General features: G+C 47.2%; 2 protein-coding genes across 2 annotated transcripts; both read left to right on the top strand.

The window, feature by feature from the left end:
* Positions 1 to 499: 499 nt before the first annotated feature.
* Positions 500 to 3554, top strand: LOC125592477 (meiosis-specific protein ASY2-like). Its single transcript, XM_048767666.1, has 6 exons — positions 500 to 1448; positions 1522 to 1678; positions 1982 to 2366; positions 2478 to 2618; positions 2700 to 3123; positions 3220 to 3554. Exons 1-6 carry the CDS (start codon positions 500 to 502, stop codon positions 3552 to 3554), a joined length of 2391 nt encoding a protein of 796 aa, XP_048623623.1.
* Positions 3555 to 10516: 6962 nt separating this feature from the next.
* Positions 10517 to 13971, top strand: LOC106395680 (probable WRKY transcription factor 56). Its single transcript, XM_013836069.3, has 2 exons — positions 10517 to 12687; positions 13171 to 13971. Exons 1-2 carry the CDS (start codon positions 12314 to 12316, stop codon positions 13355 to 13357), a joined length of 561 nt encoding a protein of 186 aa, XP_013691523.1. The 5' UTR covers positions 10517 to 12313; the 3' UTR covers positions 13358 to 13971.
* The last annotated feature ends 155 nt before the right edge of the window (positions 13972 to 14126 follow it).

The following is a 14126-nucleotide window of genomic DNA, read 5'->3' as shown; positions in this document are numbered from 1 at the left end:
TGTGTCGCAGGGAAGGTTCTGGAATATTTCCACTTGAGGCCGATTAGTCGCGGATATTCAGATCCCGACTGACATGTCTAGATTAGCCGTTGGTTTATTCTGATTTTAAGATGACCGACGTCTGATTTAGACGAGAAGCTGAACCATCGCGAGGGTCCGCTGGACATTTTGGAGAGTTTTGAGGCCCATTTAGGCCCGTTTAGGCTTAATGACGACGCCTCGAATTCCCCCCCTTTTTTCCCTTTTAAATGCACCGAGAAGTCGAAACGTCGCGAGGGTTTGCTGGGTTTTTAGGGAGAGTTTCGAGGCCTATCTAGGCCCGAATAGACCTAATGATGATGCCTCGAATCCCCCCCTCTCTTGTCCTTATAAATACGCAGATCCCTTCTCATTTCTTCAAGTTTCCTCCGCGATCAAAGGTACTTTCTCTCTCTCCTTCTTTTATCTCTCTAAGTGTTATAGCCTTCATTCGACGCGTTCTTCGCCGCCTTGTTCTACCATGTCGTCAGCTCAGAGGTTATCGAGGCATCAAATGGGGAAATCAGTCGCGGCGGCATCAGCTCCGGCAAGGAGTCCTGACGGAGGTTGTATCGGGGATCTCGAATCGACTCATCACGAGGCGATGATGGACACAGTTGATTTGTCTCGCTCCCAGAGGCTTTTGGTCGCAGATGCTACGCGGCTTGCGAGAGAAGGGAGCGAGAACGTCGCCGTGAGGGATGCGACAGAGTGTGCGAGAGACGGACAGAGCGGGGCGGTGCCCGTTGACTCGATTACCTTGAGAGCTCGAGCAGTGGAAGACGATCCTTTGGAAGACGACGATTCTGACGCCGAGTTGTTTCCGACGACCTTCTATCCCGAAGGGATTTTCGAGGAGCTTCCACGACTACATCCTGACTTATTGCGCCCTGCTTTCGTGGCTGGTCAAGATTGGGACGGTGTGGACGAGACTAAGTCGACCCTGAGGAGCGTGAAGAGGGTTCTTCGGGCCAATAAGGCTACAGGCGTGACCTTCCTCATTCCTACGAAGGAGCAAAGGCCTTGGTCTCCTCCGATCGGGTACCAAACGGTATACGAGTCCTACTTCCAGGATGACACTCGCTGTTGGTTCCCCATCCCGCCACTGATCACCGCGTATGCTAGGCGGCGAGATCTCGCGATTAGTCAGTTACTGAACGGCTCGCTGCGACTAGCCGTCACTCTATCAGTTCTAGCGGAGCAGATTGACGTGCCGATGAGCGTCAGGTCGTTCGAGGAGATGACCTCGATAACCGACATGAAGGACGGAACCTACTCGGTGAAGATGCGACCAAAATGCAATGTGTGCGCCGGTCATCCAAACAAAATGCAGAATTGGCAGCGTTCCTATTTCTTCATCAAGTCCGACGACTCGGCTTTCGAGGAGCCTCCTCGAGAGGACTATCGGGTCTTATGGAACCGTTCTTGTGGTAGAATATCTTGTCGCGAGCTACGTCTGATTTTGTCGATCTTAACGAAACTTTCTTTTTGTTGTGCTCGCAGTTGGCCATCCCACGTCTCCAGTTTATCCTGAGGATTTCCTGAAGAGCGTTCGAGCCGTCGCTTTGCTTCGAATCTACCGTTGGTCCGAGATTACCGTCGAGAGGATTCGCGAGCTTAAGGACCGGATCGCCCGAAATGCGTTCTCTCGCCGTTTCTGGTTATTCTTTCGATCGCAAAGTTTATTTGTCGCGTCCTGACCTTTCTGCCTTATGTTTTCAGGAGAGTGGAGATCTGATCTTCCGACTGTTCTTCCTATTCGCACCAAGCGACTAGACATCTTCCCGAAGGACATCCAGAAGAAAGTTTCTGAAGCAAAGAGGATGGGAACTCTTTCCTGATTTGAGCACGATATTAGCTGCCCAGCTGGGACTGGCCAGCGAGGAGGTACCCTCGACGACGGTTCCTCGCGCTGGTGAGGTTCCCCGTTCTGGTGCTAGAAACGCGGGGATGGGTAAAAAAGGAAGAGGGGCGGCTCGGGAGTCGAGGGTAGCGCCGAGGAGGCGAGCGACGTTCCTCCTTCTGGCGAACCTCAGAAGAAGAAGAAGAAGCCCGTTGACGAGCAGTCGGAGAATCCCGAAGAACCGACTGAGATTGAGGAGGGTGATGTTCAAGAAGAAGAACTTCAACCCGAAGAGGAGGCTTCTGAGGCTGAAATCTCGGGAGAACGGGACGATGCGGCGGAAGTTGGTGAAGGGGAGGAATCTGAAACTCCTCTTAATGCCGCCCGTCCGGACGGTTCTGAAGAAGACAGCGGAGAGTCGCCGCTTTTGATCAGTAGGCATAATGACAAGGTTGGCGATAAGGCGAGATCTCCTATTCTGGCGTCTTCTCGCGAGGGAACTCCGGTTCCCATTGGAGAAGGGGTCGCTTAGATCGGCACTTCTTCTCGCGGCTCCGCTATCTTGAGGAGGGTGCCCGGAGTCAACTTTCCAGACAAGGTTTCGTTTCACTACGAGGGACCGGCCCCTCTAGTGTACGTTCCCGAGAAGTGCGGAGAGTTCCTTCGCCAACTAAGGGGGAGGGCGAAACCTTTGCCCGCTGTGAAGGACCTCATCTTCGGGAGTGAATACGAGGAAGCTGCAAGGGCCAAGCTGCTGGTAAACGGCTCGGTCTCTTCTCTTTTTTTTTGTTTCGTTCCTTAACTTTTTCTTTCAATTTTCATCTCCTCGTCTGCTTAGGGGGATAGTGCGACGAACGTCGTGATCGATAAGTACGACACTGCCCTGAAGGGAGCTTTGGGCGAACTCGAGCTGGCTAAGAAGGAGCTCGCGGAGAAAGAGGAAGCTTCTGCTCGCCAGCTGAATGCATCGAGGGCTGACATCGAGAGGCTTAACGGGATGGTTGCACGCATTATTGCTCGAAGAGACGAGCTCAAAGCCGAGTTGGAGGTATCCCGAGGAGTCGTCCGTGAGCTCGAGCGGAAGAACGCCGAACTCGAGAGCGAGAAGGTTTCGCTTGCTGCGTCTCATGAAAGAGAGATGAGGCGCCTTAGAGATTCCAGAATCCTGGAAGTGACGAGGGAAAGAGGAAGAGTTGAGGCCGAGATGGCCGCGAAAGTTAATCGTCGCTTCGCTAGGATTCGCTCCCGAGAAGAGCGACGAGGTCCCTATGAGGAGGCCCGGTTGCTTCATAGCCAAGCATTTGGAACCAGGAAATGCCTTGAGGCTTTGAAGAGGGCTGGGAGCGACATCTCGTAAGCTACTATCGAGATATTCGCCGAGCAAGAGAAGAAATACGAGGAGGAAGCCGAGAAGCTTAGGGTGGGCGAGATACCCGAGGAAGATCTCACACTTTCTCCTCTCGTATTGGACTCTCAGTTTGTGGATGCTCGAATCTTGGCGAGTCTCGATCCGTATGGGTCCAACGCCGGCTTGATCGATCCGGAGACTGCAGCGAGTCTTCACGTTCCGCCTACTCATCCGACTGAAGAGCGGCGCGAAGACCCGACGCCTCTTCTTGAAGGTCCTTTGGCTGATCCAGAGATCGTCCCGAGATCAGATGAAGTGCATGTTTCTCCGGCTGCTCGTGAGTAAAGCGTCAGGGCTTCGGAGCTCTCCGTTCTCAACGATCGCGAGAGTGATCGGGATGCTTAGTCTTTTTTGTTTGTTGTTTCTTTTGAGTCCCGGAGGACTTGTGTTGTTGCTTTTTAGACTTTTGCCTTTTAAGACTTCTACTTTGTTGTTTCTCTTTTGTTATTTCCAATTCTTCGAATCGTATTAACTGTTTGTCTTTTATCGTACTTGTCTATCAAATGCATGATTACTCAAGATTCGAAGTGACTGTTTGTTTAGTATAAACGTTATTCGAGATATCGAATCATTGTTGTGTTAAGCTCGTCATGTCTTTGTCTCGGTCGATTTCTTTGACTCGCGATCGTCTGTCATTTGAGTTTTGTTGTTAATTATGAGTTCACGACGTTGACGGTTCCAAATCGACCCTAACGTAATTTTCAAGCGTTCGGTAGGTCAAACCTTACTTAGTAAATTACAGGGTGAGTTGGAGTCATTGTCTCGGCCGTGTTGGTTTAAATCGCAACACAGTCGACTCCCGTGAATACGTGTCTGATCAGGACATATCCAACGTGGGATGCGAGTACCGATACGCTTGTTTGAGAAGCCGGGGCATGCTCGTGTCGGCATCGCTTAAGTGATCGTCTGCTTCGGAGATCGATTCCTCGGGGAGGAGGTTTGTTTTTTTTTTTTTTTCCGGCTGGACCCCCCTTTTTTTTTGGCTGCCTACGTATCCCTTTGCGGGAATCAAGCCATTTGTAGTTCTTAGATTGTGAGTAAAAGTGGCCTTAATGGCGCATTTACTCGGGTTTTTTATTTTTTTTTATTTTTTTTTGAGCGAGAGAACGTGACCGTTGATCGTTCTATCACGGTTTTTTTTTTTTTTTTTTTTTTTTTTTTAGAGAGACCGAGTAAAAGTGGCCTTAGTGGCGCATTTACTCGGTAAGGTGTTCGTCTTGACTAAGGATGGAAGAAGAGGCGGAGATGTTTGGAGTTCCAAGCTCTCGGTACTGCTTCGCCTGTTGAAGTCTCGAGGCGGTATACTCCTGGTTTGATGAATTCGACTATCTATTATGGTCCTTCCCAGTTGGCTCTAAGCTTGCCGACTTTCCACTCCTTAGTATTTTCGAAGACCTTTCTTAAAACAAGATTGCCCATTTCGAGGGGACGCGATTTAACCTTTTTGTTGTAATAGCTCTCGATTTGACGCTGGTAATTCTGGATTCGGAGTAGTGCTTGGTCGCGCTTTTCCTCGATGTTGTCGAGTGCGTCGAGCAGAATGTCGCGGTTGAGTTCGACGTTTTGTGGCATTCGCGATCGGCGCAAACTCGTCACGTTCACTTCTGCGGGACCCATTGCCTCGACGCCGTAGGCCATTGAGAAGGGCGTAGCCTTCGTCGCTCCGCGAGGAGTTGTTCTGTGGGACCACATGACACCGTCTAGTTCATCCACCCAGCAACCTTTCTTTAAGTCGAGTCATTTCTTCAGACCGTCGATGATGGTCTTGTTCGTCGACTCGGCTTGGCCGTTACTTTGCGGGTTTCTCGGGGTCGACATGTTGAGTCGAATTCGCCATCTGTCGCATAATCCCTTGAAATGATGCGAGATGAATTGTGAACCGTTGTCTGTAATGATCTCGTATGGGAGCCCATGTCGGCAGATTATGTTCTTCCAGACGAAGTTTTGCACCTCCTTGTCGGTGATGTTTGCGTAGGCTTCAGCTTCAACCCATTTGGTGAAGTAATCTGTGAGGACCAGGATGATGTCCATTCCCCATCGCATGAATGGGTATGGAGCAGTTAGGGTATGAAGGAACTCCGTTGGGCTGTGTAAGGTGGAAGCATGACGCTGGCATTTGTCGCACTTGCGCACGTATGTCTCGCAGTCGGCGTTCTTGGTTGGCCAGTAGAATCTGAGATTCTTTACTTTTAATGCAAGAGCTCGTCCGCCCGAGTGATTGCCTGCTGCTCCTTCATGTGTTTCGGCCATGACTAGTCTCGTTTCTTCGCCGAAGATACATTTGAGTAGCACCTTCGTTGCGGTCAATCGGTGTAGTTCCCCGTCCATGACAACGTAGTGTGTGCTACGTCACTTCAGTCGCCGCGCGTCCCATTTCTCGGTGGGCAATAAACCTTCAGCGAGGTAATCGATGAGTTCCTTGCGCCAATCTGTTGGCTGATCATCCTGCGAAGGAGGTTCTGCTTCGTCGATGTCCATCGCTGCTGCGATCGCAGTCTGTTCCGCCTTCGTGTCGATGCTCGGTTTCTCGATTTTATGGATTGGGATTGTCCTCTTGACTTGATCGTGTAGCTTGCTTCCTAGAGCAGCGAGGGCGTCGACACAGACATTTTCTCCGCGAGGAACCTTCGTGAGTTCGAAGAACTCGAAGTCTCGCGTGAGGTCTTGGACGAGTTTGAGGTAGGCGTCCATCCTTTCGTTGCGGACGTCGTAATCGCCGAGGTACTGGCTTACGACAAGTTGAGAGTTGCAGTAAGCGCTGATTCTTTTGGCCTTCACTGCCTTGGCGAGACGGAGCCCTGCGATGAGGGATTCGTACTCAGCTTCGTTGTTTGACGCCGCAAAACCAAAACTAAATGACTGCCGGATGAGTTCTCCTGTTGGTGATTGCAGTTGCACTCCTGCCCCCGACCCTTTACTCGTGGATGAACCGTCGACGTGTAGGATCCAGTTTAAACTTGGTAGGATGAGGTCTTGCTCCAGCTCTGGTGTTAACTCGATCAAGAAGTCGGCAAGGACCTGTGACTTTGCTGCTGTGCGATTCTTGTACACGATGTCATGTTCGCTCAGCTCCATCGCCCATTTAGTCAACCGTCCTGACTGGTTAGTATTCTGCATAACCGTTCGGAGTGGTTGGTTGGACAGTACTTCAATCGTGTGCGACTGAAAGTAGGGTCGCAGTTTCCAGGCCGAGGTGACGACAGCTAAGGCCATCTTTTCGAGTGTTGGGTATCTCGTCTCCGGCTCGGTCATTCTTTTACTTGTGTAAAAGATTGGTTTCTGTTCTCCCCGATCTTCTCGAATGAGCACGCTGCTGACGGCGGAGGATGTGACGGCTATGTAGAGAGACAATGTGTCGCCGGCTTCTGGCTTTGATAGTACTGGGGGGGGGGGTTGTGAGGTAATGCTTGAGTTGATTGAACGCCTCCTCGCACTTTTCGTCCCAGACGAACCTCTTGTTGCCCCTTAGTAGCTCGTAGAAGGGAAGACACTTATCGGTTGATCGCGAGATGAACCTGTTGAGAGCTGCTATGCGTCCGGTTAGTCGCTGTACTTCGCGGCTGTTCTTTGGGCTTGGAAGGTCGAGGATCGCCGAGATCTGCTTGGGGTTAGCCTCGATTCCTCGTTGAGTGACAATATAGCCGAGGAATTCTCCCGAAGTGACACCGAAGGTACACTTGGCCGGGTTGAGCTTCATCCCGTAGTCATTCAAGATCTTGAAGCAGTCGCGTAAGTTGTTTAGGTGATCGTCGGCCTTGAGCGATTTGACTAACATGTCGTCGATGTACACTTCCATGGTGTTGCCTAGCTGATCAGCGAACATTCGGTTGACGAGTCGCTGATAAGTCGCGCCGGCGTTCTTTAGCCCGAAGGGCATCACCTTGTAGCAGTAGGTCCCTCTGTCGGTGATGAATGCCGTCTTCTCGCGATCGTCGGGATGCATCAAGATCTGGTTGTATCCCGAGAAAGCGTCCATGAAGGTAAGGAGTTCGTTACCAGCAGTTGATTCGACGATCGATATGAGGGAGTGGGTAACTGTCCTTTGGGCACGCCTTGTTGAGGTTCGTGAAGTCGACGCATATGCGCCATTTGCCGTTTTTCTTTTTGACGACAACCGGGTTAGCCAACCATTCGGGGTATCGGACTTCGGTTATGAAACCCGTGTCGAGGAGCCTGTCGACTTCTTCGTTTACGGCTTTAGATCGTTCTGGACCGAGTTTTCGTCGCTTCTGTCGGATGGGTTTGAACGTCGGGTCGACGTGCAGTTCATGGGAGGTAACTGCGGGGTCGATCGCCTTCATGTCGGAAGTCTTCCAGGCGAACGTCGAGGCGTTGTCTTTGATGAAAGAGATGATCCTTGAACATACGTCGTCGGACAGGTAGACGCCAACTCGGATGATTTTCGTCGGGTCGGATTCATCAATTGCGACTTCGCGAACTTCCTCCTTCTGGGGTATATCTTGTTGAGTGGTTTACTGACGGAGTTGACAAGGGAAGCTTGTTGCTGCATCTTTACAGTTGCGATCAGTAGTTCTCTCGCGGCTTGTTGATCTCCCCGAATCGTCTGAGTTTTGCCGTCTTTTCCGGGAAATTTGACGCATTGATGATAAGTCGAAGGGACGGCTTTCATGGAATGCAGCCATGGTGTTCCGAGTATGGCATTATAGGGTGCTTTGGCGCGGATGACGGAGAACTTGACGGTGCGGGTTATACCACCTGCGTAAACTGGAAGGCGAATTGTCCCGATCATTTGCTCCGAGGCTCCGTTGAAGCCGGTGAGCGTGCGAGAGGAAGGCTTCATATCCCTTAAATCAACTCCCATTTTGTCGAGTGTGTCGCGAAAGATGAGATCGACTGAGCTGCCGGTATCAATAAGGACTTTTGCGACCAGACATTCGCCGATGTCAAGGTCGACGAGGAGAGGATCGTTATGTGGCATGTGGACGCCCTTGGTGTCTAGTGCCGAAAAAGTGATCTGGTGATCATTTTCGACTGGAGAAGGCCACTTCTGAGAGGTGGTTGCTTGACGTTTGTAATCTTCGACGGCTCGAACCGAGTCACCGCAAGGTGGTGATCCGCCCATTATGACACTAATGTGCGGGGCTCGGGTAGCTCGCATTGATTCGAGTTGCTTCCTTAAATCGTCAGTTGTGTTCTCGAATGTACAAATTTCTGCGGGCTGTTTCTTTTTTGATTCGAGACGCCGTCGCAGATCGGACCCTTTCGAACGGTTGAGTTGGATTCGCAGGTCGTCGGCCTTCGAATTGAGCTGGTCGCGAAGGTCGCCAGTTTGACCGACTCTCAGAGCGTTGCATTTTGAGATGGTCGCACGGAGGTCGGCGGTTCCTGTGTTTTCGTTCGTGGCGATTTTTCGCTTCAATAGAATGCGCATGTCTTTATCTGTTTTCGAGGGAGCGAGAGACTGCTTATCCTTGCTGTCCAATTTATCGCGCAGATCTGGTTGCACTGTCGGGACGTCGTCATCAGAGGAGTCGCAAGGGCGAGAGAGTATGACTTCCACTCGTCGCCGGCGACACGGGTGTTCGTCTTCTGACGAATCGTTGGCGGGGCCGACGTTGTTGACGGGAGTGCGCTCAGGGCTTGCTCTTTCCTCGCTCGGGGCCGTGTTCTTTTGAGACTTCTGTGCCTTCTTCTCCTTGCTCTTACTCCAACTTTTGGTGTTTTTCGGTGTCGTAGGAGAGGTGGGCATTTGGATTGTCCCATTAGTGATCCCGTCGAAAAACTGCCCGATGAGGACCTTGCATTCCTTCGTATCATGGGAATCCCTTTTGTGGTAGAGGCACCATTTTTTTGGCTCCTCGGAGTTTGAACTCGCTGGTTCGGATGAGGTTGACTGCTTCGGAGCGGAGTCTCGATCCCAGTGGTTCCAGCCTTTCTCTCGCGTGATGGCTGCTGATTTTGGAGATTCCTCATCACCGACCGAGCTAACGTAGCCTCGCTTCTGAGTGGTATTTCCACCGGAGGAGTGCTGGCGGGGCTCGGGGCGGGTGTCGTTTGTTCGGGAGGGTCGCTGTTTCGCTGCTGCTTCTTTTGCGAACTTTGCTCTGGTGTCTTCTTCCATGCGGATAAAGTTGTGCGAGCGAGCGATGGCGTCGGAGACAGATTTTTTCGGGTATCGGTAGAGATCCTGACGGAATGTGGAGTCGACGTGCAAGGTGTTCATCAAAGATTCGACGGCGATATGGTCGGGAAAATCAATCTTCGAGACAATAGCTTTGAATTTCTCCATGAAGTCGCGGAGACTTTGGTCGCTGGCGTGAGTGAGGTTCCACAAATCTGACACGGTCGCTTCCTGGTTGGTGAACATGATATAGTTCTTAAGGAAAGCCATTGAGAGGTCGTGGAAACAGTCGACGGAGTTTTCTCTGAGGCCGGTGAACCAAGTAAGGGCCGGTCCTTCTAGGGTTTCGACGAAGAGTTGGCAAAAGCCGGCGTCTTTGTCTTCGTCGGTCAGGTTTGCGCGTCGCATCGCTATGTTGAAAGACGCGACGTGAGTAGAAGGGTCAGAGAGACCTTTGAAGGTTGGAAGACGGAGTTTCTCCATCTTCTGGAGCCGCACGCCGGTAACCTTTTGCGTGAAGGGTGTACGAAGAGATTCCGCGAGTACATGCTCGATTTGGGGTGCGGACGTCGTCACCTGGTGGATCTTCGAATTGATGTCAAGGACCGACTGTTTCAACGCGGCTAGTTCGCTTGCGGTGTGCACGTTGATGTCGTTACCGGCACTTTGGTTATCGTTATCCCGCGTAGGTGCTACGTCGGTGTTTCGTTCTGTGGCGAACAGGTGTCGACGATACTGCGCCGTTGAAGCTTCGGCGTTTGCAGCGAGAGGAGCAAGGATCTTTGCTATCGCCGTGATTTGGTCAACTGCCGCCTTCTGCGCCGCTTCTTGTAGGGCGAGGCGTGCCAGGATAGTTTCCATAGACGCAGGATGGGGAAGTGGAGTTACTGGTGTAGGCGTAGGTGTCATCTCTGGAGCCGGCGTCACCTCGAGAGCTTCGCGCTCCTCGCCTGACGAAGAACTGTCGTTGTTAACGACCATAGTTCTGACGTTACTTTGCTAGTTGCCCCACGGTGGGCGCCAACTGTTTAATCGGAAAACGGTAATAAAGAAGATATGGGTTTTAACAAAGACGTCTTATTTATGGTCGGAGAAAACGTTCAGTCGGTTACAAGAGAAATGAAGAGAATGCGACAGAAAGGAAGCCGGTGGCTCGATGAGCTACCGGAAAAGTACAACTAACGGCGAGATAAAGCAAAGGTGAAAACCCTAATCTAGCCGCCAAGTGTTAGTCAGTGATTTCGGATCCTTCTCTCGTTGTTTTCCCTTTCTCTTTGTAGACGTCCTGATGCTTCGTCCTTGACCTAATTTACGTCATCTTGGTGGGCCTCCTCTGCTGGGCCGAGAAGCCCGTAGGCGTCCGAGCAGCCGCTGAGCCGAATATACTTTAGTCGATGACGATCGACTAAAAGTACTCAAGAGTCAAGCCGAGAGACCTGACTCTTGAGCCGACCGATCGAGCCGTCGCTCTACCTAATCCGGGCCATGCCTTTCTATTCCTCGGGCCTTGTGGGATGGTCAAATCCATCCTCTAGAGCAATAGAGAGCTTCAATTTCAGTTCTCTTATAATGAGTCAGAGATGAATTGCGCGTGATGTTTTTCGCTGGACTGATCTACGGCAACATTACATATAATCACAAACTGTGCTTTTAGACTGTATGTCGTATCAATCATAGGAAACCGACATGCATCCGGTATATAATCTAAAGTTTTTGCTGTGGTTAAATTTAATATGCAAAATCCAAACTTGTAAAATTGATTGCGCTTGTATCTATTCTGCAATATAAAACGTGAAGCTACATATATATAAGTAAATATATGTAGCAGTGATCTTTTTTTTTTTTGAGATCAAGTGAATTTCAGTTGATCTAAGATATTTACATTGATGTATGTGTAGCAATAAGTTGAACCGAAATTTTACGAAGACACATGTTAAAACGCTAGATCTATTAACATTTGATTTATTATATGAACTATTATGAGAAGCTTCCACGTGCTTGCAGGAGTTTTGCTAGGGGTTTTTTCTTTTATTTATGCTAATTTATTTTTATTTTTATTTTTATTTTTATATATTCGATTCCTAACAACTACAACCACGATAATCTGCTTAAGTTCGTTTATCCATATCTAATGCCCCAACACTTTAAGCGACTTCATCATGTCTAGTACTAGTTTGATAAGCCTAAACTATATATTTCATATATGAAATAAACTTTAGTATATATGTATTTAACCAAAAAAACAAACTTAGTATATATATATATATATATATATATATATTATATATATGTCAGTTCCTATATATAAATTTCAGAACGCATAAACGATACCAAAAAGGGAATGTGAATCTATATACATGCTATATCCAAAAGGACAAAGAAGCCATTACAAAACATTCCCTTTGTCATGGGAAGACATCAACAAGAACGTTGACCACTAGCATATATAAGCGGATGTGTTTGATTGGTTTTTATGAGACACACGCATGTGGATACATATATAATCTTTCACAAAGTTAAACATTAAATAACCATTATAATTTCCAAATGTTAAACTCAAATACATTACCGTAATATAAAACTTTGATTTAGTAATCAATTTATACCACTATTTATCAAAGTTGCTTTATGTTCCTTTTTCTTAATACAGATATATACTATTTAACTTTCCACTAATTAATTTGGTATATTACATACATTATAGGGTATATATATGAATCCAAATAATAATATTGATCAAAAGCTTTGCTAAGGCAGTTGAACAAAAAGTTAGGTGAATATAGTTGGCCTCGATGTTATATACCCTTTTACTCTCATTTATCTTCTTTCTTCCCTACAAATATCCTTATCACCTTTCTTCTTCTCTTCTCCTTCTTCTTGATATCCACAAACATATACATAAACAAACTTACATATAGCGTGAGAAAGAGATAAATCTAGATAGAGGAAGCTTCAAAAACAAATGGAAGGGATAGACAACACACACTCGATGTTAACACTAGAAGAAGGCGAAAACAACCCTTTTTCTTCTTTTGACGACAAACAGTTAATGATGATGGTTCCTTCCTTAATGTTTTCCGGCGATATGGGCACATCTTCTTGTTCTCCAGCGAGTTTTCATATGTCTTCTCAGCCAGAGAACTTTCAAGGCGGAGGAGGAGGAGAGCCGATGGAGATGGGAGGATTAAATGATCACAATAATAAAGGGAAAGGCAAGATATCGTCGGCCTTGCAGAGAATTGCGTTTCATACGAGGAGTGATGATGATGTTCTTGATGATGGTTATCGGTGGAAAAAATACGGTCAAAAATCTGTCAAAAACAATGCTCATCCCAGGTTCTTCTTTTAATTACATCTAAATATATATACATTTATGACGTGTTTAAAAACATATTTGACATCTTAAAAGTAGATTTCGAAATTGACCTAAGATAATATATTCACACACACTTGGTCACGTGTCTATCTTGGTTGGAAACATTAGCTTAACAACCTATAACGATCGAATTCAGATTGTGTTAGTCCGGTTGATTTAGGCTAGGTTACTGCTCGTGTCTTTGAACTAGAGTGTTATGTATAGGCTTTATCCCCAGCAAAACAGATTGATTCAAACCTTTTGTATAGGTTTTATTTTTAAAGAGTATATGTAGGAATGAGTTTTAAAAAATTCAAAAACTTAGGAGATAACATATATATTTCACTATACCTAAAAAACAGCATAACATATAGAATAACCTGGCATGGTAGCTTCGTAGCTAACAATATCATATAGGTAACAGATTTATTATTCATTTGTGTTTGCTACGTAATAAATTGCAGGAGCTATTACAGATGCACGTACCATACATGCAACGTGAAGAAACAAGTGCAAAGGTTGGCAGAAGATCCAAAAGTTGTCGTAACAACCTACGAAGGTGTTCACAATCATCCTTGTGAGAAGCTCATGGAGACTCTTAGTCCTCTCCTTCGGCAACTTCAGTTCCTCACCAGAGTTTCTGATTTGTAAATGTAATTTAGTTGTGTAACTATGCATATTAATCATTATTTCATCACTCCATTGACAAAAACACTCCCTTGACCCCAATCGATTTCCCAATAGAAATGTATAAAAAATATCTTAAATTATATGATTTTCATGTTTATTGAGATGGTATTTGTTTGATTTTTTTCTTTGTTCTCTCCTTGCTGTGTAGCATTTATCGAAGACTGAATAAATCGGCTTAACGAAACAATTTTAAAAATATAAATTTTAATATTCAAACCAAGTGGTGGTAGCCTAGCGACAATTTATTGCGGCTTAGTGTGTACCCACATCAATCATGGGTTCGATTCTCCTGGGAACTAAATTATCATCATTTGGCCAGTCTGGGTTTAGGATTCGGCCCAAGTGGTTTACAAGGTGAATTGTAACAGATGACCAGTCTACTCTGTAGCACTAAGTACGTTCCTTCCGAAGCTGACCGGATCAGCCGATAAGGTTTATCGAAGAAAAAATCAAAAAAAAAAATTCTATAAGATTTATCATAATAAGAAAAAGACAGGAAATTCTAATGATCACTTTCTTCTCCTTGCCTGCAGAGAGAACAATACATTTTCCTTCAACAATAACTCAAGCTCTTATTCTCATCATCAACGTTCACATTGTTCATATAAATCCCACCTTGCTTCAAAATTCTCCTTGCTGCAGATTTTCTCTCAAAAAAATCCGCAGAATTATTTAATTGTACTCTGTTTATAATCTGTATTGTTACTGCTTTTTCTTGCTTCATGTTGTT

The sequence above is a fragment of the Brassica napus genome, chromosome C9, assembly GCF_020379485.1.
Source record: "Brassica napus cultivar Da-Ae chromosome C9, Da-Ae, whole genome shotgun sequence".
Lineage (NCBI taxonomy): Eukaryota > Viridiplantae > Streptophyta > Magnoliopsida > Brassicales > Brassicaceae > Brassica > Brassica napus.
Note: the sequence above shows the minus strand (reverse complement) of the source record. Positions and strands in the feature narration are given on the sequence as shown.

What these genes read in the sequence shown, in the direction of transcription:
- LOC125592477 (XM_048767666.1), top strand. Translation starts at nt 500, where the DNA reads ATGTCGTCAGCTCAGAGGTTATCGAGGCATCAAATGGGGAAATCAGTC. An exon ending in CTTATGGAACCGTTCTTGTG is followed by an intron (nt 1,449 to 1,521) that starts GTAGAATATCTT and finishes TTGTGCTCGCAG; the next exon opens with TTGGCCATCCCACGTCTCCA. An exon ending in GCGTTCTCTCGCCGTTTCTG is followed by an intron (nt 1,679 to 1,981) that starts GTTATTCTTTCG and finishes TGGGTAAAAAAG; the next exon opens with GAAGAGGGGCGGCTCGGGAG.
- LOC106395680 (XM_013836069.3), top strand. Translation starts at nt 12,314, where the DNA reads ATGGAAGGGATAGACAACACACACTCGATGTTAACACTAGAAGAAGGC. An exon ending in AAAAACAATGCTCATCCCAG is followed by an intron (nt 12,688 to 13,170) that starts GTTCTTCTTTTA and finishes AATAAATTGCAG; the next exon opens with GAGCTATTACAGATGCACGT.